The sequence below is a fragment of the Drosophila virilis genome, chromosome 2, assembly GCF_030788295.1.
Source record: "Drosophila virilis strain 15010-1051.87 chromosome 2, Dvir_AGI_RSII-ME, whole genome shotgun sequence".
NCBI lineage: Eukaryota > Metazoa > Arthropoda > Insecta > Diptera > Drosophilidae > Drosophila > Drosophila virilis.
The window spans coordinates 10,677,827-10,705,497 of NC_091544.1; the positions used below are offsets into that span (position 1 = coordinate 10,677,827).

General features: G+C 38.0%; 1 protein-coding gene across 2 annotated transcripts in view; it reads right to left on the bottom strand.

The window, feature by feature from the left end:
- Positions 1-27,671, bottom strand: part of Gprk2 (G protein-coupled receptor kinase 2) — a 65,130-nt gene that overhangs the window by 28,547 nt on the left and 8,912 nt on the right. For both annotated transcript variants that reach the window (XM_070207096.1, XM_002054187.4), the window contains one exon: positions 6,378-6,825. In XM_070207096.1, the coding sequence (XP_070063197.1) occupies positions 6,378-6,429 (52 nt within the window). In that variant the 5' untranslated portion in view covers positions 6,430-6,825. The remainder of the gene's footprint in view (positions 1-6,377; positions 6,826-27,671) is intronic.

Consider the following 27,671-nt stretch of genomic DNA (forward strand, 5'->3'; position numbering starts at 1 on the left):
AGTTGTTGCTGACCATAAAACGCCCAAAAGCTGGCAGCACCTTTTTTGTTCATCAATCATTAATTCTGAGGCCCGGAAACTGGGCTGCAGCTGGTGAAGGTATCTGCTTAACACTGACAAATAAGGCCCGGTCGTTTGAACTGCCTCATTGTGCATACGACGCGATGTCCGTCGGAAAATTAATAAAAGAAAATTTCCTGCGCTAACACAGCGGCATCACCTTTTGACTTTTGTGTGGGACGCACTCTAACGCATTAAATCGAAATTAATTTTGACGCAAACAAAAATAATAAACAGTTCGTATATTGGCCCCGGGCAGCTTATGAAATGTTTGTTTTCGGACCATATAAATAAATACAGAATATAAAAAGTTAATTGTCAACACAATCAATAAATTTGAATTAATGGCCGGTGGCTTCTGTCGAGCAAACGGTGCATAATTTGATTCGCTTATCTGTTGCAATAGCAACAGCGGTTTCTTTTGTTACCCCAACACTCTCCGTGTGTTGAATATATTAGAATATAAATATGCATATTTATATTTTATGTATCAGAGTATATATACGCATGTATATTTTTGTGGGTAGCTCCCAGCGTTACGTGCGTGCATTTATGAAAATATATTCTTATACTATATTACATAATGTTGCGCAATACTAACGATCAAGGTTGTTGTGGCATTTGTTTGAGCGAGTTCCAGGATTTTTAAATATATGGGTTTGTTTTATAAATCTCTAAGAACTTAATTAAAATGTTGTTTGTTTTTTTTTTTAGATTTATGTATGTGCTTTCGTTGGTTGGGGCTTCTATAAACTATATAACATTTTCATTTTGCAGATTTGTCACATTATTATACCCTGAACCCATTCAAAATGGGTATAAGGGTATATTGTATTTGTGCAAAATCCAAATGTATGTAACAGGCAGAAGGAAGCATCTCCGACCCCATAAAGTATGTATATTCTTGATCAGCATCAATAGCCGAGTCGATCTAGCCATGTCCGTCTGTCTGTCCGTCCGTCCGTATAAACAATTGAGAGCTATAGACTTGAAATGTTAAATGTAGGTGCTTCTAGTGCCCGCGCACTGTTCCCGATAATCGATAACTTACTCCGTTTCCAAGCAATCGATAAAAATCGATATCGATATCCTGTTTTTTGGGCAATTTTGGTAAATAATAAGAGCTAGAGTCCCCAAACTTGACATATAGCTTCGAAAATATAATATATATATGCATTTGATGTTGGAAGAAGAGGGTTCAGGGTATCCCTTAGTCGGGAGCTCCCGACTAGAACCTCTTACTTGTTTTTAATTAGTATTAAGTGAGATTTTTTTAATTGTTTCTTGAGAATTATGCTTAAACAGATATATATGTAATTTCATAAAAATGATGAAAAAAAATGATTCCGTAATTTTTTAAACGACAAAATATCGAACGAAAAATTTAGAAGTTAATTTTCGCAATTTGGGATGACATATTTAAAACTTTTCGTATTTAAAATGTTACTGAGTTTTTTTCTTATTTAACGTCTTTAAACAGTAAACAGGAGACATTAAAAATAATATTTTTATGTCTAGTAAACGCAATCCATAAGAGTAGAAACCAATTGTTAACAGACCAATTAAACGCAAATCGTGTTTTTTTTTTAACAAATTAACTCAGGGCTTAAACTCAAACAAAGTTTATTTAAAAATACAAAAATTCAATTGATTTGCATAATGAGGAATGTGAAATAGTCGGCAATGTAATGCTGTCGCCCATTGTATTAATTGAAGCTTTTTATTTCAATTGCTTTAAGGCAAGCGCAGTTGTAAACCATATTTATTACGATAAAACATTCTCGAATTACAATAAAAACAAATTGAAATGAAAGAGCTTGCATTTAATTTATGCCAATCGGCTGACCACACGATAGCTCTTAATAGAAATAACATTTTTAATTTCACTTGATCAAAATGCAATGAAGCCATTTAGTGCTTGATCAAATTTGTAATCAAGCCCCACAATTACAATTATGTTATAGTTCTGTCACTTGCATATGACACACTACATGCAATTTAAATTCTGTCAAAGTCGAAAATATACTTTAATTTACGGATATAATTGACACACAATCAAGCACTGAGCTCGAATATCGGAGGCACATACAAACGTCACTCGAATGTCAAGCGACAGCAACAATTAAGGTTTAAAAATAAAAATGATTACAATCAATTGACTGACAAGCAATCAAACAAATGAGACAACGGCAAAATCAAGCGTCGTAACAAAATGTAGCCAAAAAACATTTTGTAAGTACTTTTGAATATTCATTTTAAAAACTTATGCTGCTCACAGATAACCTACATACAGAAATATTTGATGTTCTAAAATAACTAGTTCTATAATTTTATTACAGTCGGCGGTTTAAGCCGTACGTTAGTATTCATAAGTCGGAGATTACGCATACGCCACGGGCCGCAGATTAAATATGCCGATTAAATATTCATTTGCTGACGTAGCAGCGAGTCACTTAAAACATATTTTCACTGTTTGTGGCTTAGCGTATTAGTATTTATTATTTGCCTACGTCAACAAAAATAAATAAAACAAAATTAACACACAGCTTGTTTTCAGTCTCAAGTAGAAGAGCAGTATCAACAACAAATGCTAAGGGGCTACCGGGTTTCCAAGCCAATCTCTTGAAATTCTAAAGCAGCGGCAATAACAACAAGCAAAAACTGTGATGTCGCATATGCGACTATCAAATACACTTACTCCGGCTTTAAACAGTTAAAGATATTATTGCATGTAATATTAAACATATGGCAGTTTATAATTCGACTTGTCTTGCGTATCAAATCTATTGTAAAGTGTATTTTCTGCTGTGTTATTAACTCTTTGTTTTCGCGAAGTTGTAATGAATAGAGACAATGAAATGTTGGCCGTCAGCGGAAATGTTTCAGCCTCCCTACTCGGCTCGATGCTCGGCTCAATTTGATTGTAAAACTCTGTTTTATTGGCAGCGTTTTGCATATAATTAAAATGGATTTCTAGTATGCCACAGTCTGATGACATTTTGTGGCAATCAACGAGTCTGCTCCGATTCGCAAACAAAAGTCGCTTTGATTGCAATTACATATGCATGGGCAGAAAGGGAGCGCAAATGCAGCAGCAGTGCTGCAAATGACGGCTGACTACGTGCTGCAAATGCAGATAAGCAACCAAGCATTACAGACCGCAAAGAGTGACACCCACAGGATTGCGTGCTGCCAGTTACACGGCCAGGACACTCTGCAGGCAAAACAGGATCTGCACTTGTTGATAAGAAGCCTATGCTAACTGAAATATTAAACTGGCTGTTTGACTGACAGACCGGTTGACTGATTGGACGCTACAAGTAATTGGCGTGTTTGAAATGTGCGCCGGACTAGAACTGCCACAACACACACACACGCACTCATACCCACTCACACTTGGCACAAGAAACAGCTTGGACATGGCACATGAAACGCCTCCGCACCAGCGGCTTTTGTTGCATTGTATTGCGTGCGATAATTAACAACTGTTATTTTTTTCTTTTTAGCTGCTTAGCATACAACATAACTAAAAGCTTGTTAGCCTGATAAAAAAGAGTACAATAGTAACAACTATAACAACAAAATACACACGCACACCCACTTGAAATGAATTGGCGTGTATTGTAGGCAGCGCGGCAACAGTTGCCACACAGCAGACGCAAGTTGTTGACTTGACCAGCGGTCATTGAACCAAACGGCTTGACTCTGGTGCAAAATTCAAGTGGGCGCCGCCAACTAGGTGGGCAAAAAGTGTAAAGAAATGCACAAACGCAAGGCTATGCCAACAGGATGCAGTTCACAGCACCGAAGTGTTTGCAATTGCATTTGCCAAATATTTACATTAAATTAAGCACAGAAAGGAGAACGAAACCCGAATACTTAAGCGAGCTTAAAAGTACTTTTTCTGTGATGTGTGATTGTTAATTTCAAAAGATTTTAAATTGTGTCATCATGCTACAAATTTTGCCCTTTATAGCTGCCCATGGCCATCAAATCAAATGTTGCACATTTTATTCTAGCTCCAAACGATGGTCAACCCCTAAGTAGCATTCGTATCCGCAGTTCACTCTTTTATTCTCTTTCTCTCTCTTCCTCTATCTCTTTCTATCTCTGATGTAATCAACGTTATGGCAGCGCATTAGGCAAAATTTATGCCATCGAAGGCGACGTCTCTTCTGTCTCTGTTCACTGCGTCCATTTTAATGCGTCCTCATTTCATAAAATCCATAAAAAAAAATCAAATGCAAGCATAGTTTTTGCTGTTAAAACAAAAGGCGACAGAGAAGCTTAAAGACTGGCAGAGAGAAGAGCCGAGAGGCGCGCTAATATACTGGTAAGGAGAATTTCAATTTGAGACGTTCCCAATGATTAGCTCTAGTTTCTGGCATTGCGGCACGCGCAGAGCTTTGCATCAAAGCCCACAAAAACAGCAACTAGCGATGCTGACAAGAACTATGTGATGTATATATACTTATGCCTAACGGCAGCTGGGTAACCATAATAAAGGGCAGAAAAACCACAAAAATCTGGAGTGGAAAGTCCTCGAAATAAATTATCATACTGATATTTTAAAGAATATCTCACTGTACATTATTCCCTTTAAAAAAGAGCTTTGCGAATTTTTTTTGCTGAAATCAGTTCAAAGTAAAAGAGGACAGCTTCGTATCCATCGAGCATATATAACTTTATTCAGCAGCAAAAGTCGATGCAGTATTATTCAACCGTCCATTGTTTTTAAATGACCAATTTTTGCATTTTATTTCTCGATCAAAAATAATAAAGTCAATAAGAATATTACATGCTTTTTTGAACTAGCAACTGATTATAATAACAATTCCATGACCATCCAATAATTTATACAAAAGTAATTCTAAGAAAATGACTTTTTTAACATTTATTTATATGCACATTTGTAATTTAATCCATACATTTGTGCTTTTGTAAAAACCGTAATTCAGTTTTTGGTACATGGTATATTCTAGTCGAGCACCCTCGAATTGAGTTTTGCTGCAGCGTCAAATAAGAAGCAATTGGGGGCCAGACCTTAAAAAAAGTGGACCTAAAAAACGAAGTCAAAACTTTGTCAAGAGAACATCAAAAAGTAAAAAGAAAATAAAAGTTTTGGCCAAACGAATGTTGTAGCTGTCGGCTTTTGTTGATTTTATACGAATATAAAATTCACTTTTTGGCTCGTTAAATCTATTGCAAATATATGTTTTTTCTCTTTTCTTCTCTCTCTCTCTCTCTCTCTCTCTTTCTCTCTCTTGCCCCTGACGTCTGTTACCTCCTCTTTATAAACAAACGTTTCTTAAATATTACATTACTAGAGAAATTGAAATGTTGCGCACGTTTCTGTCATTTAAATCTGTTGAGCGGCGTAGAAAAGTATCTGACGAATGCATTCCAATGGCCGCTCGATTAGCTTTTTATATTTGACTAGTCTTTTTCTCAGCTGGTACAGGCTGAAACTGAGTAACAGAAAGTGTATGAATGTATTTGCTTGAGTCTTGTAGATGTTGCTGTTGCTGGTGTTGTTGTTGATGTTGTTGTTATTATAATTTAAATGACTTCTTCACGGGTGCAGTCATTAGAAGTCATCATGCATGCAATCTTTAGATACATTTCTATCCATAAATTAACATACATATATCCTTAAACGTGGTACAGAGCTGGGCGAAGGTGACCTTCAGCTTGCTGAAATATTCCAATAACCGCTCTGCATAATTTCACAATATTTTATCGCAAATTGTTGGGGTTGCCTTTGTGTTATATAAGACGAGCCAAGAAAATGACACTGAACTTGACTGCCGACTGGTCACAGGACGCCTAGCTATTGAGGTGTGACCTCGATGACAGAATGTCCAAGTATCTGCCAGTACCGAGTACTGAATCAAATAGAGCACTTAAAGCTGTAACATGAAGCATGAAAATGAATAAGTTGCTGGAGCGCAAACATTTAACGCTTCATTAACTTTAGATAAAGCGCAGTGCCAGGCGCCATACTACAACTGCCCGGCTCAGCCCAGACTAGCGCAGCCCAGCCCAAGCCTAAAAAGGACTTGATTTGGGTTTGGGTGAATGTTTCAGTACTACAATACAATTAACACCCGCCCTGAAAATCAGAGCCAAACAAAAATCGATGCGACTCTGCAGGCTCCCAGACAAGACAAGGTGCCAACACAGAAGCACTTCGGCACGCGTTCGCTGGCCCTCGAAGGATTTGTTGCCTAAATGCATGGTCTGGTATTTTTCGTGAGTAGTTTTTGTACGGGTTGGTTAGATACTTGTGCTTGTGGTCTTTGGGAATATTCACTCACCTTCTCTCGCTTTCAAGTAGACCGTATTGGCCACAATATTCTCTAATTCCATTAGTTCCAGGTTGGCGGTTTTTTAATGAATCCTTTGGCGCTCTCAAAAAATAACACACGATGCTTGCAACCAGCTGTTCAGCCTGCGGCTTTTATGGATCAAATTGCCTTTGCTTTTACGGGCCACGCAACTCTATTCAGCTTTTGATGAACCTGAAGCTAAGCTGAAGCTGGATGCGTGTTGCTTCAAACTAGCAAATCTATGGCAGGCTGGCTAATTTGTGGCCGTCGTCTAAGATCCAGCGTTGCGGTATTTGGCGCAGTTACACACACAGGCTTCATTTAGTTTTAAGGTTGGGTTTGGCTAAAACAGAATTTCGTGCCTTTGATGTTACAGAAATTTCGTGTGCTTGATTGGATTTACTTTTTAGGCTGGGCCAAGTGCTGGCGCGTTTATCTAGAATGAAATATGTGTTATAAAGTGTTAATTAATTGACTTTGGCAAGAAAGTTATGCGGCTAAAGAAAATGTATAAGCACGTTCTTAATGGATTAATAAGCCAAAAACACGCAAGATAAGTGTAAAATGGATTTGGTAAGGTGATCAGACTACGTTGTTCGGTTTTTTTCTCTTTAAAAGTGATTCAGTCCTAATTCAAAACGTGCAAGTTAAGTTTAAAATGGGTCGAAAGGTGTTTGTAGTGCTTTAAACGCTGCTTTAATAGACACTAGTTATGAATATGACATTTTATATAGTTTGCATGCATTGAGTAGCGCGTATATATAAAATGTGGGTTTATTTACTCTTCAACTTGGTGTGAAATTCATAATAAGGACCACAAGGAAGCCTGTCTATGGCATTGCATTGGCTTTTGTGTATGTGTATCTACATATGTGCAGATATACAAATGTACCCTTTGTATGCTTTACTTTGCTCGAAAAATTTCACTCAAATTGTTGTGCCGCTTGCCGGATGCCTTCCTCAGCTCGTCCCTTGGCAGTTATTGCACGTTGTCTCTACGTGTACTTGTTGTCGCCTAGTTGTGACAAAGGAGCTGCGTACGTTTGTATCATGCAGAGTGCACTCAGTGTGTGTGTCTGCGGGCATGGTTGCGAGTGTGTGTAACCAAGGCTTGGTTAACAAGCACCGCAAAAACTGCCTCAAGTGAGTCGCTCTTTGGGCAAAAAAGCCGCAACATATTTTGTCCAAACGACGTGCAGTTGTTGTTGTTCTTGTTGTAGTTGTCGCTGAGGTGTCAGTAATGTTGCGGTCGACATTTATTAATCATGGAAATGAACAAGAAGAAATGTGAGGCAAAGTGGCAGCAATGCCAGTTGGCAGCTGAAACTGGAGAAGTAGCTCTGTGGCATATGGCAGGGCTTGGGATATGCTGAGACGTGCGTGAGGGTATCTCAACTCAAGTGGTGCGTCACGAGCAGCCAGCAGAAATGTAATTGAATGACAAAAGTTCTCTTCAAGCCTCCTTGGCCAGAGTGCGTGATGGCAGGATGTGCTGGTGGCATCATACACTTAAAATACCCCGTTGATGTACTATTCTAAAATAATATTTAATAGTAGAAATATGTTTAGCTTTTAGCTGTTTCCGGGAATAGTTAAGCGATAAATTGTTGCTATTTCTGCGCTTTTCACTTATCAACTTGTCTGTGCGTCATATGGGAAACATTTATTGAGCGATCTTTCAGTCGCCTAGCTATAGGCAGTTTTAAATTATACATGAACTCATGGTCATATAGCTTTTTCTATATATATGACGATACATTAATAATAATGGGTAACATCAGAAGCAGCAGTAATGGCAACATGTGCTCGTCTGGAGCTGGAGCAGGCGGTGCACATCAGTCAAGGCATAAAACTGTGGTCATGTCTGGACCATGTGAGTGTTTACATTCAAAACAAATTTCAGCCAGACAAAATTTAGCAATCAAGCGGCTGGCAAATTAATTATTTTTCAAATGCGTAGCTAAACAAATAAACAAAGAGACATAAAAGTGCGGCATATGCGACTTCTAAATGCACTGCTACAAAATCTGATTTACTAAGCTACAAGAAAAGTCTCAATGCTTTTCATCTTAAATAAAAATGAAAACTAACGACAGCTTAATCTGAATCAGGAAGAATCTTTAAATATTTTACGAACAATTAAATAATATAGCAATTGGTTTTTTGTGCAGTTTGCTTGGTTAAGATAGACAGCTATTAAAAGCAACTGCACCAAGTTTCATCAGTAAATCAGTTTCGTATAGGCCTAACCATTACATTTAATTTTAAAAAGTTATCTAAAGATTTGAACTGAAAGGGATGTCAGGGTATAAAGTGCTTATCAACGGCAACAAGCACTTAAGTGCCAACATTATATAACATTCACACTTAGTCGTGCAATATTCACGACTTCGCACGGCATTGCATTAAATTAATATCCCCATTCAATTTATTTGAAAAGGTAAAGCACATAAAGTGCGTGTAGTGCCTCCTAAAAACAGAATGAGGCGCAGATTCTAAAGTATTGACGAGTCTCACTAAAACGAACACATGAGCTCTGGCTTCCGGCCAGGCCGTGATGCTCGGTGTCTCTGTGTAGGTATTTATATGTCTGTGGGTGTGTGTGTGTATGTGTGTGTGCAAAAAGCGCTAAAAGCCACTTTATTGAACATTTACGCCATTAGCGTTGGCAACGGGACGCTGTAGCAGCAGCAGTTCCCGTGACGATAACGTTATAAAAACAGAAACGACGTTGTCAGTCAGTCACTCGGCGATATACACACACTTCCGCACACACCCACAACCATGCAGGCTGGCGACCATTATGAAAATTTTATGAAATGGCGTAAATGTGCATGACAAAATTAAGCAGTAACAACAACTATACTAGAACCGATAGCCATTCTCCAGTGTGTCTGGAGGATAGGCCCAAAGGGCATTCGTGCTATGCTGTTTGAAAATGATAAGGCCTAAATATTTTACTCTTTAAAGCCACTTCGATAGAGTTAATAGACATTAAGAGATTGAAGTTAGGGCGATCATCAAATAGCATATCATATATAAATATCATGTCATATTTACTATATGAGTAGATAGTTTTTGGTTTGGGTAGGAAATCTATTTATTATTCAGAATCATCTGACGAATCTAATCCATATCCATAAAAAGATAACAGAGTATTGCTCAAAGTTTTAAAATTTAATAAATATTATTCTAATTGGGGAGAGAAGTCTTAAAAATATATGTTAATATGATACCATTGGGATACTATTCGAAAGGTTCTATACGTTCCTGAGCTTTTTTATTATTGTTGTTAATATTTATACTCATTTTTTTATTTTGATCACCATAATGAAATTTTACTGAATAGTCAATAGTTTTTTGGTACAGCGTAACAAACAGCCAGTCGAGTATTTCAACTCGTTGATAAAGTGTATGTCTAGTCTACACAAAATGTTTATATGAGCGCTCACAAAAATATATTTAGGTATTTTCTATGCAGCTCGAGCTTCTCCTGCTTCTAACCCATCCTCATGAGCTGCCCTAAGCAAGCAGCAATTGACTTATTAATTAAGATAAAGCTAGAGCTTGGAATTGGGGGAACTGTCAGTAGAGTGCCTGTTAACGTATTTGCCATCCCTTATCATATTTATGACAGCCTTGGCCAGGCCCAGCCACACAGCCAAGTATAATGTCGTCAATTTGAATGCCTGGCGCGACTTTCGGGTCAGTTGAACGTTGCCTGCATAGACAAGTAGCGACCGATTCTGGAATAGCAGAATACCTTCTCTAGTTATTAAAATAGAGACAAGCTCTGCTAGAACTGAACTTCAATCAAGAAGAAGCCCGATAACCCAAACGGATATCCGCAGTTCGCTTCTGCCACATTAGTTATGGAATCGTCTTCCTTTTTGCCTGCATCTGGCTTTTTTTGCTGATGCTGGCAAAAAAAGGCCAAAACTGAGCAGAACCCGAAAGCACAGAAAACACCAAGAGGACCAGGTCCGCGTGGGTGTCCTGACTTTAGCTGGTTACATTGCCCACTTGGCTTTGGCCATGGATTTTATTCCTTTTTTGTGCTCTCTTACATTTGTGGATTTCACATATTTTTCTGTTTAAGCTACGTTATGTTGTTGCCTGCCATTTCATTTTTCTCTTTCATTTTTTTTCTTGCCGTCCTGGTCTCGGCCTCGCCCAGTTTTTGTCGTTCTGTGTTAATTTTGCTCTGAATGCGCAATTTATTTGCGTTAAACTTGGATGTACGTGTTTCTGTGTGTGTTGTTGTCTGGCTGTTTGGCTGTGTGTGGGTTTGTGTGTGTGCCAGAGTGCGGCAAAGGATCAACTTTTGCCCGCACTCTGTGGCATTGCATGTGTCTGGCTTGCATTTTGTGTGGACGCCCTTAAAATTGTTTTCACTTTAATTTGCAGTCGTTGCAAAATTTAATCAGCTCTTAATATATATCCATTGCATGGTTACATACATTAGCATTCTGCTGAAGATAGCATGTCCTGAAATATATGTGTGAACGTACATAAATACTTTTTACTTATGTACTTATTAATTAAAAGACTAACCAAATTTTAGCAAAGTATTTAGCTAAAAGGCTAAGAGCCTTTTATAAGCTTACAGTTTTGGTACATGGTAAATTAAACATATTTTTTCCAAGAACGAACATTGTATGCAGTAATCCCTCTATATAAAACTGTTTGACCTGACTGACTGACTGAATTACTGAGTGACTGACCGATTGGTGATCAACGCACAGTCCAAACCGTAAGAGATAGGAAACTGCACGTTAAGATGGGGTTTCGGGAGTGTGAAAAAATTGCGGAAAACGCTTGTATGAAACATTTTCGTTTACCCTCCGATCCGCCTCAAACAATTTTCAAAGATCTTTGTTCAAATTCGATTCAACGATCCCGCCCACTAGTGCATTATATCAGCGTGGTCTGTATAGAGGATTGTCTTATAATTACAAAAACCAGAGAATTTACATTTAATTAATATAATTAAAAGCATTTCAATGTGCACACAACGATTGCAAACTTTATCATAAGCTTATCATTGCAATGTTTTGCAATTTACTCGCCAGCCATTCGATTAGCCGAAGAGAGCAAAAATACTATATAAAATACAATTAAAAGTTGCGCATTAAGCGGTCTGGTCTTTTGATTGGTATCATTATTACTTAATGGACACTCGTTAAACTTAAACAGCCAAGTGCTTGTGTATATTTATAGATATACGTACTTGGTTAGAAATGCGCATTGAAATTACATACACCTATTTCAGAGATTTCTACATACAAAGATATTTTGTCCTGAAAAATCTTTTGTACAGTCAAGTCTGTAGTGAAATTTCCTGCATGAGCTTTTATGAGTATATATTTCCCAAAAGGAATGAGATAACATTCCTTTTACCAAATGTCGTCAAACAGCTAGCAATACAGCTTAGTTACAATCCGATGATAATACCACTTAAATGCGATACTGTTAAAATTGTGTGGTTGAGAGTAAGCGCAGGAGATGTAGAAAACCTCAGCTGACACAAACGCAAGTACAGCCACACCCACACCATTACTAACACAAGCGTTAGTCAACCGCAGAGATGTGTAGCTGATGGTTAGGTAAGACCAAGAGATTTCGCATTAGATGGGGCAGCCACAAGTATGCAGCTGTCACTCGTTTGCGGTTCGTTGGGGTCATGTGATTGACTTATGATAATCGGAAATGAGACCAATGGCAATATGAATACCATACCTAAATGCGTCATCAGTATCAGCAGGATTATCATTTCCTAGAATTTGGCTTATACCAAATTTGTCTATGTCTGCAGCCTGCTTAAGTACATGGTATTGAACTGATAGTTGTTTGCTTATGCCTTAAAGAACATGTCAAAAACATTACAACTAAATGTCAATTAGTTGGGTGGTTCACGAAAATACATAGCAGTATTGGCTTAGGGCACTTGTGCCGTTTCTAAGTCTTCTCCTAATTTGAACATGTTGTTGAGTTGGGTACTCTTTTGCTAAAATCACAACAGCTGCAATCCGAGCATGTAAAGTATGCCCCAGGACTGGGCGTGTTCTGCACAGATCCTTGGCGAACAGTCAGCGACACTTGTGCTGGCAATCAATAAGGCCACAAAAGAACTATGCCAAAACTGACCCACTTTGGCAAGGACAATGGCCAAGTTGGCTGCAGCCGTCAGGGCGACATTATTTTTATTAGTGTATGTGTTTTGTTTTATGTTTTTTGTCAAGCAGCCAAGACAAAGTTTGGCACAATCCTGAGCTCTGCACAAGCAATGAGCCACTGGACTCGCTGTAGTACAATGTGCTCCTGACATTGACATTTTGCATATGTAGCCAATAAACAAATGCCCAGTTGTGCTTGTCAGAATCACACACACATACACACACACTCACACCTACCCTACCTACACAGTCTGTAACATCTGATATCAGAAGGTGACAAATTTCTGAGTCTGGCACACTCAAAAGGCTGTTGCATGCTTTGTGGCGCAGCGAGGCATCCGATTGCCAGTGTCCTGTTTGTTGCTGCCTTATGTTTCCGCTAGCCCATTATATACATATTTCGAGCCTGTCTCAACAAAGTGTGTGTGTGAATAATTTGCATTGCCCCATTCGCATATGCGCTCGGATCTGTTGAGTAGAAATGTTGTCTGTTTGCTGTTGAAAGCTCATTGCTCATTCATAAATGAATTTTGGATTTCCCCAAAGCGTTTGCTATGCCCTCTAAAATCTCCAGTTTAATTTATGTATTCTTAAATTGCATTTCAATTAATGCACATTCTGTTTGCATACACAAAATCTTTGAATTGTTTTGCTGCCAACTCAACTCTCAAATGACAAGCACCGTTTCATTTTGTATTTATCATAAACAAAACATCAAATTGTTCAACTGTGGGCTGCAGCATCTTTGGCTCTCGACCGGCTTAGAAATTCATAACTGGCTGCGCAACAATTTCTAAAAAGAAAAATACATAAATGTACGTATTTGCCTTCAAAAAAAAAAAAAGCGAACAATGTTATGATTTATGCTTCTGGGTCATAGCTGTCAACACAAAGTTGAATATTTATTAAACAAACATATGACGCATACAACAAAAATGAGAACACTCGAGTACTCTGAGGGAAAATAAAACACCCTGTACCTCCATAACGATAATATAACATGTGTCTGTGCGCGGTCAAATATTTACCACGCTTCTATGCAATCGCTGGCTATTAATTTTCTATTATCTTTCATTAAAAACGAAATAATAAAACACAAACAGCGCTCCATTTTCGCTGTTTTGCATATATAGAAGAAATGACTCGGATCATATGAATATTGTTGAAAATGTACCAAAGTTGTTTCGTTATCAGCGTCAACTTCAAATATATGCAAAGCTGTTCTAATGGTCATCATGCGACTACGCATTAATGGTACTCCCCTCGCCAAACAATAAATTGCAATTGAATGGGGTCATTCCGCGGCTCTTAACATCGGGAGGACCTAACGGACTGTATTGTACCTATTGCAGGCCAACTAAGAAACTGCTCTGAAATTAAATTTGAATTTAGCGACTTCTCGTTTAAGCCATACACACTTATGACGACACGTTTGCATACGACAATTGTTTTTGATACTTTTCATACTAAATTTGACCACCGTTGTTTCCGAATTGTAGGTGCCTTCTCTAAAACCTCATCTTATTGCTTACCTACAGCCCAAAAGGTGGCCGAAAGCTGGCAACGAGAGCTAAAAAGCTAATCATATTTTCTGCTAACCAACTAAGCGTATACGCATTTTGCATGCAAGTATATGTTTTATAAGAACAAAGACAAAAATCTCAAAAAAAAACATTAGCAATTTGATTAGCTTTTATAAATTCAAAAGCAATTTTGACTTCCGGAATGCTTTTATCTTAATTACAAATCGTAAACTCTGTGCCAAAGAACAAGCCCTTTTGTCAAAACGCTTAGGATGAAAGGTAGAACATCTAAATTTCAATGGCTTAAAGCAGTAATTTACAAATTAATGCTCGCTTTAAACTAACTTGCTTTATACGTTTTACACGTTTTAATTGACAACCAATTTTAGTGAGGGCGATAAGCTAATGAAATTTTTAAAATACGTCAAGAACCGAAAATGTTCTAGAGGAATATGCCACGCACCATCCACCTAAAGAACGTCATTTGCATTAAAAATAATAAAAGAAAAAAATCTGCTATTTACATTTTAATAAACTTTCTTGGCAGTCTGCCTTTGATCAGCAACAGCAGCAGCAATAAAGCACATAGATTAAAAGTCCATCAAATTACATTTCGAGCTATATAAATGGCATTAAATTGCCGTGCATTTGCCGTGGGCTAAGTAAAGACGACTCGTGCAAGGATAAATAACATAAAAAATTTATTGCAGCACCGAAAGCAAGTAGACTAAAAAACAACAAGATATAATGCTACAAAAATATAAAGTTAAAAGCGTTGATTCTGCTTCGATATGGGGCCTAGAATTGGGCAAAATTGCCAAATACTCTCGTGACACGACATAAGGCCTTTTGGGTCCGTGTCAAAATTGTATATGTATTGTGCATCAATACAAACAACATTACTAAACACAGCCAACAACGACGAACAAATAGAAAAAGAATTTAATTTTGTAGTCATGAAAAACGGAACTGATTCAACACTCAAACCACGCCCATCTTTTGCAGCAATTTTAGACACGAGCTGGTATTCCCAATGGTAATTTCTAAGGGCTTACCGCTGTTGTTCAATTTATAGCTGTATTAATTATTAATGAATATTTAGGCAAGGCATTTATTAAGTTACAGACTGAATTCCAAATGTCTAGAGAGCGACTTTCTGATGTAAATACATTGACAGCCTGCATTATATCGCATAGGAATTTAAAAAAAAAATAGGCTACGTTGTATAATTTATGGATTTTTACGAGCAGAAGCTTTGGGGATGCCAAAGTGAATTACATAAATTTCAGGCACTTGGGAAACACTTTTAAAAGTGCGGGCTGCGCTCAGCACCTTGAATGAAGCATAAATAATGTTATAGATAAAATGACAGAGAGAGAGAGCACTCGAGTGCTTCGAGCGAAGGAAGTGAGACAGACGTGGATTAGCCCCGGGGAATGTAACGCTTTTGAAGGGCATGAAGCGTAAATGATTTACAAAAAAATTCAAGATATAAGAGCTGTAGCAATTGCATGTTAAATATTTAAAAGCACAGGCGAAACTCATGGGAAAGACTGTCAAGGATTCGAAGGATGTTTTTGACTCTGGCCTGTCCTGTGTTTGGCTGCCCATAATACATCAAAATCCTGCTTTTTCGTTTACCTGTGCCATTGAATTGAGTTCTATAATGAACTCAACTGTAAAATTGGCAGTGCTCAGTGAACAATCCGCACTGTAGTACAGTACGAACACCTTTGCGCTGTGTGGGAGTGGCAAAATCATCAAATATGTCTGCGGTTAGATGTGGCCAACGTCAAGTGTTGCTGATGCCAGGCTGCTGTCTGCTGTTGGTGCCTGTTTGCTGACTGGCTACACAGGTTCGGTGCAAATAAATAGGCAAATACAGACAATGAAACATTTATCCAGACCACAGGCGCTATCGCTGCACAGCACTCGGCCCGGTAGTCGTGCTGCCACATTTATTCAATCTATTTGATGCCAGTCGTTCGAATATGAACAACACGAGTCGTCAAGTTGGGTTGATTTGTCCAGTGTTTGCTATAATTGCCGGCAAATGAATGGGGCTGCAGATTGCTGTTAGCTGCCTAGCTCCTGACTAAGTTTGATTAGCTTGCCAACTTAGATGAACTGCTAGTGGCTCTCAATAATTGACAGCTTCACGGACAAATTCAATTATCGCCTACTTTTTGCGAAGTATACATGTGGGGGGGGGGGGTCTCAACCAATTCATCATTGAGAAAATACCAAAACTAAGCGCCATAACAAATATATATACAAGTATAAATACGGTTACAAATGAAGCGCCATCAATGAAAATGGCCAACAGCCACAGTAATAGGCCATGAAAGAAGTAGCCACGTTATGGCCACTTATGACGCCCCCATCTAAAGTCCAACATTGCCAGTTCCTAAGCCCGTGCCATTAATGCTGTCTAGTTGCTGGCAAAATACTTTGTCTGGCTGTGCCAAATTTACGCTTCATTGAGCCAGGAGATTTCATTAATAAAAAATGGAAAATAGCAAAGACCAACAGGCATTCAGCCGGGCCAACTTTGTCATGGATTTAACTATTCATGAGTGAACACAAGACAACGCTAAATGTTGAACAGCAACAAACAAGAAAAGTAGGCATTGCCTTCAGTTGCTTTTGGGGCATACTATATACACGTAGTTACCTTTAAATATATGCACAACTGAGATCTTTGAGAAATAGCGCCAGCTTTTACTTACACGAAGCATTTGGGTAGACTATTCAAGTGGTTGGCCTAAGCAGAAACAGCACGTGCACAATTTCAGCAGCAACAACAGCAAAATGTTTTCGGCAACTTTTAAAGGTATGGGCCGAAATAAATAAATTGTGTAGTAAACATGATTTACGTTTAGGTCGCAAGCGCCCACATTTTTAATTTTTTAACTCTTACTTTGCTAGTCTATGAGTATAGACAGACAGCCGACAGAGGTAGTTGGGAGTTTCTACGACAAAAAAAAAAAAAAACATGAAATGAATTACAGATAAACAACTCGTATATATATTCGATTATATCATATGAAGATAAACAACAATATTCGCTTACTAAAGTTATTTTAAAGTACCAGAGGAGTGTATTACATTTGGCATAGGAACTACGTATAGCTTTACAATTAAATGAAATCCGGCAAAGAGACGACAGAGTTCACAATATATAACAGAACTACTTATGTAGGTTTTAAATTCTATGAGCAAAAATAAATAAGTATACCTTTACTACTTCTGACAGCTGTAACATCTTTAGGCACAATCACAAGCAAGTCTTATCTACAAGGCTGCACCTTTACTCTACCTACATATACGCACACACACGTACATATTTATATATAAATATATGATATATAACGCCAATGTTAAACGCCAGTGGGTAGACAGTGAAATCATTTAAGAGCTCCACCGGCGTAAGGCATTCTGTAAGCGCATACGAAAATTGGAAAAACTTGTAGCAATGGAAAATGCCAGATACACACAAACAGACAGGAATCGTGAAAAGCGGAAACATGTTTGAATGTCCCCATGACCGACCTCGTTGTTGTTGCTGCTCCACTCTTCAGTTCCTGTCCCTGCGTAAGTCAGCCCACAGCTTTTTACTGGGTGGGAATATAATTGTATTTGTGCCTGTGTCTGTGGCAGGCATTCGATTGTAAACTGTGCATAATGCCCAGAAAATTAACGGGAAGTAGGCATGAAAGAACAACAAAATCATTTTTTCTCGCCTGTTAGATATATCTTCTAATTTCTGGCCTTCGAAACAGCAACAAAAATTTAAAGCTGCAAGCGACGTTTTAATTGAAATGTACAGGGCATGTAGATGTAATCAAGAAAACAAAGCAATGAGTAAATCCAAAAAGAAAAGATAAAAAACAGCATCAAGAAAAAACATGAATTGACATTGCTTCTTTTTGCTAGCTGCAGGCGCAAAGCACAGACAATTTGGAAGTTGTATGACATGATGAAAACAATTCCGAGACGCTACAAATGGGCAGAGCTTATTACGGAACGCTCTTGGCCAGGCAATCACAATAAAGAGCAAGAGAGCTGACCGGGCTTGTAGTAGTAGGTCTGGCAAATATTTTCACAATGTTATGTAGATAAGTGCTTAAGGTTTGCTTGTCTCTCTTCATCACTATCACAACCCACCAGCCAGCCAGCCAGCCAGCTAGCCAGCTAGCCAGCTGGGCATCAGGGCAGTATAGTATATAAAACGGCATGACTATAAACCCTTTTTCAGACAATTTAAGCCAAACAGCGTGCGGATTTGCTTGGCTGGCTCTAGATGCCATCGCTTTGGTTGCCCCTTGCAACTGGAAGGTTTACGATTGAACTGGATTTAATTTGGCAAAATTGTGCGGGCACTTAAATGGCCAAGAACTCGAGTTGACTTTTGTTGCTGTGCGTGTGTGTGCCTGTGTGTGAGAGTGTGTGTGTGTTCTACCAATGGTATAGTATGATTTTATGCATTGCGTAAGCAGCAAAAAGTTGTTGAAACTTTGCTGCCAGACCCAACTAAAAGCGAAAATCAGTCCACTCCCTTGGCTTATTTATTTATTTATATTTTGATGGTGCATTTTCCAATGCTGAAAAAAGTTCCTGTACTATAATTTTCAGCTACTTCAGCTGCTTCAGCTGCTCTGTTGTGTTCGGGTCTGCCCTGTGTGCTCTCCGGCGTGTCGTAACTTTGTTGATAACTCAACAAAACTCAATTACGGGACTTTCATGTTTAGCTTCACTTGTTGTACTACAAGCAACAGTGTTTAGTGTGCACCAAATATCTAGCAAAAATTTTTATGCGGCACATGAATTGTTAAAAGTCTAAGGAAACTGAGCCAGATTACCTGAAAAGAGAGTTTAATATAATATATAAATTACAACAGAGTAGAAAACTATATTCTTTATACCAGTATATATATATATATATATAAGACCCTTTCAATAGAAATTGTTCAGTTCTGGAAGTGGAATTTACACGCAGACACTTTAATTAACGTCAAAAACGTGTTAGAAAATCCATATGCAATAAACAATACTCCATAAAATCGATTAGTGCTAAAAACCAGAAGCATTTCAATGCGTGTGGGTATTACAGTGTTGCAGCTGTAATTTTACGTTGCACAACACTTTAGTCATTAATGTGCACTATAAATAGCCCATTGGCATAGGGTTTCACGGCTCTGCCAGCTGCATTTCCCCAACTCAATTGAATGTGTTGCAAAATGGCGCCACTCATTGCGTGGCATAAATGTTGCATTATTATTGGCGCTGGATGCCCCGTTGTGGCATGCACACTCGGCCATATCATAATTGGGCCACGGCTAAAACAGCACGCGGCATAAATCATGCCGAGCGTTGACAATGTTAATGGTGCCTTCTGACCCTGTCCAGCATTCAAGGGGAACTGGTATAAATGTCCAACTAAACCAAAAGCGAGAGCGAGACACACACACACATAGGAAAACATCTAGCATTTGTAATCCCTGCAGTTGCAAGTTCTTTTTTTTTTTGCTGCCTATTTGGCAGCGACACAATGTCTGCCAGTAAATAACTAACATCGATATTTTTATTGGTTTTAGTTTTAGTTTTATTGCCGTCCTCGAGCTGATTTACATTAAAACATATCGTATGCACTACAAATCCAAATCTACTAACGTTATATGCATGGTTACGAACACACATTACAAACTTCCTTTTTTAAAGTGCATTTGTTTTTGACACATGCAATATTTACTTTTGTTTGTTCATGCATAAATTATTGCATTTACTTGCTGCTAATGCATGTTGTATAAAAGAAAATAAAGCCCCATAAAATAACCATTAAATAATTTATTGCTGTTAAAATAAAATAAAATCGTTTTTTCATTTCATTTTCGTTGCGAATAAATTTGCGTGTGTCGCTAACTGGTAAATAAACGGGTACAAAATCGAACGAAAGTAAATCTTAGCATTAAACAAAACTAAAAATTGTAACAAGCTGAAAAACTTCTTCAAGTAGCAAAAGATAAATCATTTGAAAATATTATATTATATATGTATATTCAATGTAGAAATGTCCATTCCCTCCAGGAACGGGGGTCGTGTATGGTAATACAAGAGAGAAGCAGTCTGTAAAAGCAATAGCATTATATGAAAGACTTTTTGACGAACATTGAAGGTGAAATTATCAAAATTGGAATTTAACATTTTTTGCTATGCTTAAACAGTTTTAACGCATAATGAACTGAACTTCTGCATGCTAGATAATTGTAGCTCCTCAAGTTGTCACTCAGGCAGAGCAAACTTTTAGGACATTTTGCAAAATTAATCAACTTGGCTAATTGAAAGAATGTTAAGTAAAATGTGCTTTAATGACAAGCTGAAGTGCGAGGCACTTCGCACAGTTACACTGACTATGCATACACACGTTTCTTGTATTTGCAGTTTGCCTTGTCAACACGATAATTAGATGCAATTAAAGTGTGCAACAAAGTTAATTAAAGGCAGGGAGACCTGCCCAAAAAGCCTGTCCAAAATATAACATGCCAAACGAATGTACATCAAAATCTGCTGCACGTAGCCAAATTGATGAGTAGATCCAGACCAACAGCCCACCCGGAATATTCTAGTTATTGTGCAGCTCAGAGGTTGACTGGCTGCTTCAACTGTGCGCTCTTGTCTTGCTTGGTCGGATCGTGTCTGCAGTCTGGTCTACCTTCGCCAGATAAAGTAGTTGCACGCTGCTAAAGCTAGAAATATTTGGGCCACGTATGTTTGGCTGCTAATCAGAAGGCGAGTAGACAGCTTGGGATGCGTGTCATGAACCACGGTTTACGGGTCTGGCGTAGAGATGGGCGTCTCTTAAGCTTTTCAATGTAGCACGACGTGCATGAAAAAAAAACACGAGCTGCGCACAACATCAAAGTGAATAGAAAATACCTGAACATGTATATATTGTTTAAAATAATTTGTTTGAATTTTGTTGTGGAACAAAAACAGGATTTATTTTACCCCACAATTTTAGAAGAAATTCATACCATGCAAACTGTCTAGAAACTCTAAATAAAGGGAAATGGGAAAATTTGTTGTACATGTCACATCCTCTTAAATTGGTTAAATAGTTTCCATGCATGTTAACAACAGTTTCTTGTTAAATTTCGTATTTTATTATATTCTGTGGCATTCTGTGTTAGATTCTGTGGCATTAACTCAGTATGTTAAGCCAAAAAAAAAAAAAGAATCTCGCGTAAAATTTAATTTAAGCGCTACAAGCACGACACAAACTTTGGACTAAAGCTGTAGTTCTGTTGTGGTGTTGGTGCTGCTCTGGAGAAACCAAATAAATTGCAAGAGATGTGCAACACGCGCAAGTAGCGTTATATTTATACAGCGGAAGCAACGTTCCCGGCAAACGGCAACGGGATCGAGACCGGGATTGGGTTTGGGCTTTGGCTTCAGTTTGAGTTTGGGTGTGGGTTTGGGGCAACTGGCAGCTGAGATGCTTGGTTGCATTTCAATGGCATAAAACACACCCCAAGCATCACCATGGCGCACACATGCCGCCCTTTTGGCTGCACTAGTCGCGCCCTGCTCGAAATAAGGGAAGAAATCTTGCAAATGAACACAAATATGCAGAAAAACACAAATCCAAAAAAAAGCATACACATTGGAAAACAACAACGGGCGAGCAAAAATCTTTTGTATGCACCACAAAAGAAGCGACTGCAGCGAAAAAAAATAAAAAGGGAAAAAATAAATATATTTATATATGTATTCGTATAGGGCAGAACATGGCAAACAGCTCGGGCCAAGTTTTGCGGAACGCGAAGCAAGCATCAGAGTTGCACTGGCGAGTACTTTATTTTTTTGGGGTAATATCCAGTGAATGCAATGGCAAGGCCTGCGGGTAAAAGGGTGCTTAAATAGAAGAAGTCATTGGCCTTTTCTTTTCTTTTCTTTTAACTTTTACAGCCTGCCGCACCCATCAAATTCGACTGTGGTATTGCCCATTAAGGCTGATTGCCTGGAGCGCAGACATCAATCAAAGGCAAGTCAAGGCAGACGTAGAAAAGGAGAAAGAGAGAGTGAGAGAGAGAGCGCGAGAGCGCGAGAGAGAGAAAGAAAGAGAGGGAAAGAGAGAGAGCGAGAGAAAGAGAGAAGGAGGGAAGAGAGAGATCGATATAGGAAAGGAGCAGTTCCGACTTATACAACATGCAAAAAAGCACACTCAAAAAAGCACCTCATATGATAATCATGTGACAATATTCAGTGCTAGCTTGGCGCTGTGACTCAGCGCGTCCAAACTATTGAAATGTACAATTAGACGCTACAAAACTACAAAGTCGATGCGCAACTGGAATTTCAAAGCGCAATAAACTTGCCTGCCAATTTGCATGGTGTGAAAATTATCAAAACACGACAGCGCAAGCAATTGGGTCATTTCGAATAGGTTTTTTTTTATATATAAAAGTACTTATTATCACCACCTAACTATAACTAAGATGTAGGTATAATATAACGTGGGTCGTTATTGTGTCACGCTGAGCTTGACTTGTGGCGTTGTGCGAAACAAGTCTCGCTTGAGTAGACACTTTAGTCAATTGTCAATCATAAAATCAGAGTCAATTGCACAAAAAATATTATTTTGATTAAAAGCTATATATACTTAACTTATTGTATATTTAGAAACATGTGTAATCTAGCTGCATTTTTATCCGAAGCTCAATCTTCATATACATTTAGTATTATTTCTTTACACATGCCTTTGACTATATTCACATGAATATTTACATAATCTTAAGCCCGTATTTTTAGAATCCATTGATTCTATTTTAGTAAATGTTAATGCAATTTTTATGGAACAGGCCATTAGCTAAGGCTGTAAACCGGTTGACAACTGGTTTAAGAGTAAGATGTTAAAATCTTAAAAATGTAGAGACAGCTACAACAATAGAATTCTACTTTAAGACTGCTCCACTTAAATTACTACACAAACATTAATTAAGCCATGAGAACTAGTTGCGAGAAGCCGCCAAATAATCTCTTAACTTTGTATTGTCGCTATATGAATGGCGCGCACTGTAATTCAGCTCGATGCGAATGGCACAATATGGCATAGGAATTTGTATATGTTTATTGTTATTGTTGCCGCTGTTGGCAAGAGCGCCCTCACTGAGCTTTTTCATTCATTCGTGATCAGACAGCGCATTCCACTGAAGCGCGCTTCATTCATGGCATGCGCGACTGCGACAGGGCGCGTCAAGTGCCTTGAAGAATTGAGTTTTATTACTCGTTCAATAAGTGAAAAGAGATTATTGGTTTTGTGCAATTTACGTCTTACTATTTTGTTCGCTGGCTTTGAGGTCAGACGATTAAAACTTACTAAGTACTATATACTCGTAAATACCCGTATCGGATAAGTGTTAAGATTGAAAACTGAATTAAGGTACATAAAACACATGAGCTACTCTCAAGATCGATACAAATATATTTGGCCTATATCTACAGGGGAGCATGACGGATATCTTCTTTAAGTTGGTACTTAAATGCGTGCAAGTATTAATCGGTCGGCTACACCCGACCGAAACATTCTCACTTGCTTTTTGTTTCGTATTGAGAAACTATTCTAATGGCGGGCCTTGGAGGCAGCAATTGCGACAACAACATCAACACTATTAAGACATCGGAGTCGTCGGTGGTGTGATGATACTATGCAACAATTGTCTGTGTAACAGCCTAATGGAATGTATATTTCGATATTAATTAATTATTGGTCATACAATAAACTAATAACATACGCATGTAAGACCTTTAAATAATTGAATTCCCAACTAAACCGCAACATGTGACATAACAGCGATTTTAATCAGCAATGTAAGTAATGCGTAATGATGAATAATAATCGACAATGAAAAGTGCAAGAATTGTGCAATTGCGATTGAACAATATAAATTCATGCAAGTGGTGGAAGAAACTAACTAAAGATTGTTGAAAATAAATATAGACAACTATATATATATATATGAATACTTGAATGCGTAACTAGTAATTGGTTTATATGATATGAAACTTAATTCTAATTATTCTCAGATTGTCAGATACGATTCTAAAGCAAAGTAAAACTAAACAATTCCTTCAGCAGGATTTAGTTTCATTTTCCAGTCAAAACACAGACTTTATCAGTACTACAGGTAGAAGGCAAATAGCTAAACATAGTTAATAGAATGTGTATAGGTACGAATACAGATAATTATACAAATTATAAGTTTTTCATGAAAATAATCTTTTAATTGTCGAAATATGTAGGTGTAATACTTTTCGCATTTTACATACATTAATTGTTTTTATACGTAATAGCATTTTACAATTTGTTCGTGCGATAATTGGATTGAGTTATTCGTATAAGAGAATATTGGCAAAGTAATAAAAATAATAAAGAAAAGAAAACTTTATAACGAAATCAAGTCAAAATATAAGCTGCTCATATATAGAAACTAGGCAAACAAAGCATGAAAACAAGCATCTCTGACATCCAGCTGTACTGCTCAGGTCATTATCTGGATTTTGCGCTTTAATATATATACGCTCAACTGAAACTAATTATAGCACACAAATTAGTAAGAAAAAATAAACAAAATAGAGCACACAATTCTAATCGCTGATAAGATTTTTTGCATAGTTCATGGGGCTATCAAGAGTGGAACCGCACCTTCAATGTGCATATGTCAAATCGATCATTCGGTGGAAAGTGCCCATTCAAAGTGTCTAGTGTGGAGTATAAAACAAGCAGTGGCTGCAACAACAGCAGGAATAAAAACAACAACAACAACAACATAGCAGACCCGCATTGCGCCAAGGCTGGCCCGCATTTGACCCGGCCAAAAGCTATACGAATTGCTTGGCCTGAGTAAGGCCACCTGTATCAATACAAGTATTTATTTATAATAATAAAGGCGCACACATAAATATATACACTTAATAGTGTGTGAGTGCGAGTGTGAGTGTGCGTGTGTGTGGCTGTCAAACCTCATTTAAATACTATGACGATGTTTTATTGACACTGTGTGTATGTTTTAATTTGGCTTTTGCATTTCACAACGCACCGCGCACCGCTTACCGCAGGCCGCTCGGCGTTGCTCGGCTCGGGTCGCACCTGCTATAAATAAAAGCGGATCGCTTTGACGTCACTGTGACGTCATTTGGGCATCGACAGCAATAACAAGGCATAAACATTAACTTAATCATTGTATTTAAAAGTGTCTAAGCAAAGTCTTGTCAATAACTGGTTTTCCATACTATTCGCCATGCGTTTGTTTATTTATTTGTTTTCTTTTTTTTTTCGTATTTTATTTTTGCCGCACTGTTGTGTCTTATTATAAACGGCATTATATAAAGATTTCAATTCAGCGATATATGGATACAATTGCATTTGTTTATTCCGTGTATTTACAAAATTCTTACAACATTTTGCAAATATTTTCACATTTCTATGTGTTTGTTTTCTTTTTCTCTCATTCGATTTTATTTCAATATTGTAGTTTTTGCTTTGAGAATTGAAAAATATTTTTATTAACTTGCCCGTTTTTCGTGTTTACATTTCATTTCCACTGCATTATTGCCCCCGCAGCGGCTACCTCACCTGATTCGCTCGTCATTTTCCTTTTCGTTTCTGATCTGCGACTTGATTTAGTTTTATTTCTGGCCATTTGCATTAATTACTAGCGACGACGCGCTGCCATTTTAATTGAATTTTCAACGCAAAGTGCTGGCGCGATTTTTAAATGTTCATAAACTTGTGGCGTTTATTTTTGATTCGTGCTTTATTTCCCTCGGTATTTCTTGATTTCTTGGCTGTTTCTTTTTTTTCGCATTATTACTATTATTTGGTTTCTGGCACAAGGCTAACAATTGCGTTTAATGCTCATTGCTCGTGGCTATTGCTGTTGGTATAGCAGTTGATGTTGTCGTTGTTGCTGTTGTTGTTGATATTGCAGCTTTATGAATGGCCGTTGGTCAAGACTTTGTAGCATTAGTTCATGTAATGCATAAACAAATAACGCTCCGACTAAAACAAACACTGCCAAAAGCCGTAACAGCCCGGACAGGCTGGCCTGTTAATTCAAATGTCGTAATACTCATATCAATCGATATATACTATATATATACTATATATATACTATATATATATACAATATATACACATATATATATATGTGTATGTATATATATATGAGCATGCAAATATCAAAATGGCTCGCACGTCCGGCGTGAGTATATTTGCCTTACAAATCGAAATTGCAAATAGTAACGAGAATAAAACGAAACATTTTCTATTTTCTACTTATTTTTACATATTCCCGCTAACGAATTTATCAATCAATTGAAATTGCAATGCCAAATGGCAATCACATGGCATACATTCAAAATTCAATACTATGCCCAAGTTTCTACCCTGTCATATATAGTTCATTTCTGCATGTTAGCTAAGCATTTAAGAAGATTTAAATTCAAATTTTAAGCTAACTACTTTACAACCTAAGTTGCAATTGACATCATTAACAAGCGACCCGTTGTAGGACGACTCACCTTCAAAAAGACAATCATAAATGAATTTACAGATTAAAATGAATAGTATTATGATGCAGCACTTTTGGCCTGCATGAAACGCGACCTCTCACTAAGCCCTTGGTCAGCTTGACTGCCCAAGTCGCATTACTTGACCAGGCCAGGTCGTTAAGTAAATTCTACTGACAGCCAGAAGCCGGCACACGGGCCGAGGCCATCAACTAAACCAACATCAGCGCTGACCACAGCCGGCGATGATGATGACGCGACGTTGACCGCGATGCCTGCAACAAACGGGCTGGCCGGGACGGTACGGGCCGAGCTGGTATCTGAACAGAACTGAAAGTCCAGTCGAGTTAATCCGAGCTGAGCTGAGTCGAACCGAGCTGCCGTGCATATGCATGCGCATAACGGTTGAATGTTTTATTTACTACGTACGCAATAAGAGCAGGAAAATGTTGGCAAATGTTAAGGAAAAGCGAAAAAACGATGTCAATATTTGTTCAAAGTTTTGCTGCTGTCGTTGCCATTATGACTGCACTGTTGTTTTGGTTGTTTGCAAATTGGCCACAGGGCTCAGGCAGACAACATAAAATATTAAAGTTGTTCATGTATGTGAATGTGTAGGTATATATGTGCATACAATTTTTAAAGGCTAAAATGGTTGCCAGCTGGCTGGATTCCCTGCATACATCTAAAGAAAGTTAGCTTTAATGAAACCCTTCTGTACTATGGTAAATTAAATTTTGTTGTGCCGAAATATTGACATAGATGTAACTAGTGGCTACTGCTCGGCCTTGCTCGTGAAGTTTGGTGGTGTTTGTTGTGAGAATCTTGAATCTTAAATTTCTAGTTTCGGGTGAAATTTCTTAATTTTTTTCCCTAAGTTGTTAGTAAAGCTTCGAAAAGAGGTTTCAGGCAGATCGGACAAAACTGAAAACTTAACCCAAAAAATCGTTGAATCACATTTTCCACCGAAGAAGCTTGGATTCCGCGAAAGTGTGTAACACCCCTCAAATACA